The sequence below is a fragment of the Chelonoidis abingdonii genome, chromosome 15, assembly GCF_003597395.2.
Source record: "Chelonoidis abingdonii isolate Lonesome George chromosome 15, CheloAbing_2.0, whole genome shotgun sequence".
NCBI classification, from domain to species: Eukaryota; Metazoa; Chordata; order Testudines; family Testudinidae; genus Chelonoidis; species Chelonoidis abingdonii.
Window position 1 is genome coordinate 22699739 of NC_133783.1, and position 2881 is coordinate 22702619.

At 39.0% G+C, this 2881-nt stretch overlaps 1 protein-coding gene across 1 annotated transcript in view; it reads right to left on the reverse strand.

Moving 5' to 3' along the window:
* Nucleotides 1–1929: 1929 nt before the first annotated feature.
* The window catches only part of TACR2 (tachykinin receptor 2), a 19996-nt gene continuing 19044 nt past the window's right edge, over nt 1930–2881 (reverse strand). Inside the window, 1 exon segment of the mRNA XM_032795201.2 lies at nt 1930–2462. Coding sequence (XP_032651092.1) covers nt 2216–2462 — 247 coding nt within the window. The 3' untranslated portion in view covers nt 1930–2215.

The following is a 2881-nucleotide window of genomic DNA, read 5'->3' on the forward strand; positions in this document are numbered from 1 at the left end:
GGTGTGTGTGTGTGTGTGTGTGCAAGAGAAAATGAGCTTTCATTTTTCATCTGTTGTACTATATTTAGTAGCATCGCTATAGGTGGTTTCTTTTTCCAACTCCCATTCATTTTCTTAAAATAATGGTAAACTCTTGCATGTCCCTCACAACCAGCTAAATAATGTCCAGATGAAACATCTGAATGGTACCATACTGTTTAAAAACCCTGTTCTGTACTGCAGTTACCGATCATGTGCTACAGTCTTCTGGGAATTAGTGCCACCAGAAATAGCCCTGACTGCCACATGTGAATGAGAAATGCTGTCTCTGGAAAAATCGAGCTGTACAGTCAAGGAACAGTTGACTAGTGTCAGGACTAGGAACAGCTTTTGGGAATATTTTTGAATCTTTAAAAACAAAATGAAACCTTTTGAAAGATGAAAGAGACACTTAGTGCCAAACTGCAGTTAAAGTGATGGGAACATAGAACTATGGGATCACACTGGTATAATTTTGAGCAGAATTTTCTACAGGGTGCATAAGTGGGATTATTAGGCAGATATTGAAGAGGTACCCATCCATTCCCCTGCCTAAAACAAAACTGGGAAGGAAAATTGTCCTTGTCTACTCTTTCAATTTTATTTACAAACATGGCTTTATTACTCTTTATTCATTATGGGCCTGATTATAGCCCACTAAAGTCAATAGAAAGAAATCCCATTGACTCAAATGGGTTTTGGACGAAGCCTTAGTAATTCTGTTTTTGCAGAATGAAGGGATTGGTAAAACTTGGAGGTAACACAAATTAAAGTAGCAAATAAGATTGCTTTTCCCTTTCTTATTTTTTATTTTCCAAAGTTAACATCTATCCATTCATTGCACACAATATAAGCAAACCGAAACACACACCCAAAAAATATCATGCATGTAACTGAACATGTCTATATAAATATAAACAATATATATCTGTATACCACTCACTCTCAAACTGTCTTTTGATTAAATGATTGAAACATTTAGTCATTTATTCAAATGGTTGATATTTCACTAAATTTCTAAAATGGTGATTAGACAAGTTAACTGAAAATCTGAACATCATTATTCAAGACAGTTGCATATATTGACTGTTATAAACAGGCAATGAAACTACAAATTAATGTAGTGTGTGATTTTAAATGTATAGTGAAGTCTAAGTATTTCACTAGCCTTCAGTTTGTGGGTGTGGATTTTCAACTTTTCCTGGAACTACCTTGTTTTCAAACTGCTCTTCAAACACTGCTTGCAAGTGAGCATCTCTTAAGTCGAAGATGGTATTTGGAAAATACGTGTCTGTACAGCTTACGGACACCCGTATCTTGGTGCAAGTAGAGTTGTGTGAAGAATTGATTTTTCAGTAACACTAGGAGTTTAAAAATATCAAAAACAAATTCAGTTTGGGTCAAACCAAGACTGAATTTTTGGTGAATGAAGAAATTCAGAAGAATTGTTTTGGAGCAAAGGAGATGTTTTGTCTGACACAAAATGAAATTTTCGTTTTGATTTCAGGCATTTTAACCATTTATTTAATTTGGATAAAGGCAAAGCGAGGGGCTAGATTCGCAGAAGAGAGGAGGTGGTGGCTAGGGCACTTACCTAGGGAACCAGGTTTGAATCCCTACTCTGGAACAGGGACTTGAACCCAGGTTTTCTTTCTTCCAGCTAAACACCAGGCAACTGGTTGCTCACTTTGTGAAATTATTTGACTAGCCAGAGAGTGAGAGAACACGAGAGTGATTGTAGAGCCTGGTAGCTACTCACATGTTGGTGGGAGAGACCTGGGTTCAAATCTCTTCTCTAGAGCTGGGATTCAAACGTGGGATCTCCCACGTCCCAGGTGAGTGCCCTAACTACTGGGTATAAGGGTACCATTGCTCCTGCCATCATCTCCATTTTGTGAATGATGCTTAAATCCCCTCTTTCACTATTGCTGAAATAACCTACTTAGACATTTCCAACATTTTTTGTTTCAGCTCAAACAATTTGACAAAAGCCACATACATTTGTGATTGTTTTGATTGACTCAAACCTGCATTTTTTGATGGGAAGGCAGAGGAAAGGGTTGGCTGAAAAAGGCCACCCAGCACTGAAACGGATAAATACTGACTACTCTTATCCTGTTTTCAGTGTTGATGGCACCTGGCAGAGCGTGGTACAAAATAATCAAGAATCGATCCCAGGCTTCTAAAATCTACAACACTATCTTTTAGAGACTATATTTTGAACAATATTCCAGAGCATCAAAATAAAAATCCAAGTGTTGAATGAATGGAGGTTAGTGCTTCTTTTTCTTGTTTCAGTGTGTGTCTGTTTTTCAATTAGCTTTGTTTGGCTGGCTGGTTGCGGATCAGCTGTGAAGTTGATGGGTAAATAAGTTTGTTTGTCTCCCTCCGTTGCTTTTATACATGGGCACCATTGGAAAGCTAATCTGAAGCCAGAACGAAACCTGCAAATGTGCACAAACACACAAAGGAAATGAAATGATATAATGATCATCCTAACTGCAAAGAGAGAGAGAGAGATGGGGCATGTTCCACCCTTGAATGAGCATGGGGATATGAAAGGCTTCCATTGAAGTCAATGAGAGCCCTGTGCACTTGTCTGAGGGAAGAATTTGGCTGTTGGGGGACTGAATGCATAAAAAGAGACACTTTCGCTGCTCAGATGGATGAAGCAGTATGAGGTTGTCGTAGCTTCCTACTCAGATTTGAACCTTAGCGTTCATAAAATGAGAAGCTAGCATGAACCCTCTAAGCTTAATTACTAGCTTAGATCTCATATCGCTGCCACCAGCCAAGGATTCCAGGGCTTGGCTCCCTCTGGTCTCCCAAAACCTTCTCTGGGGGACCCCAAGACTCAGAGGCC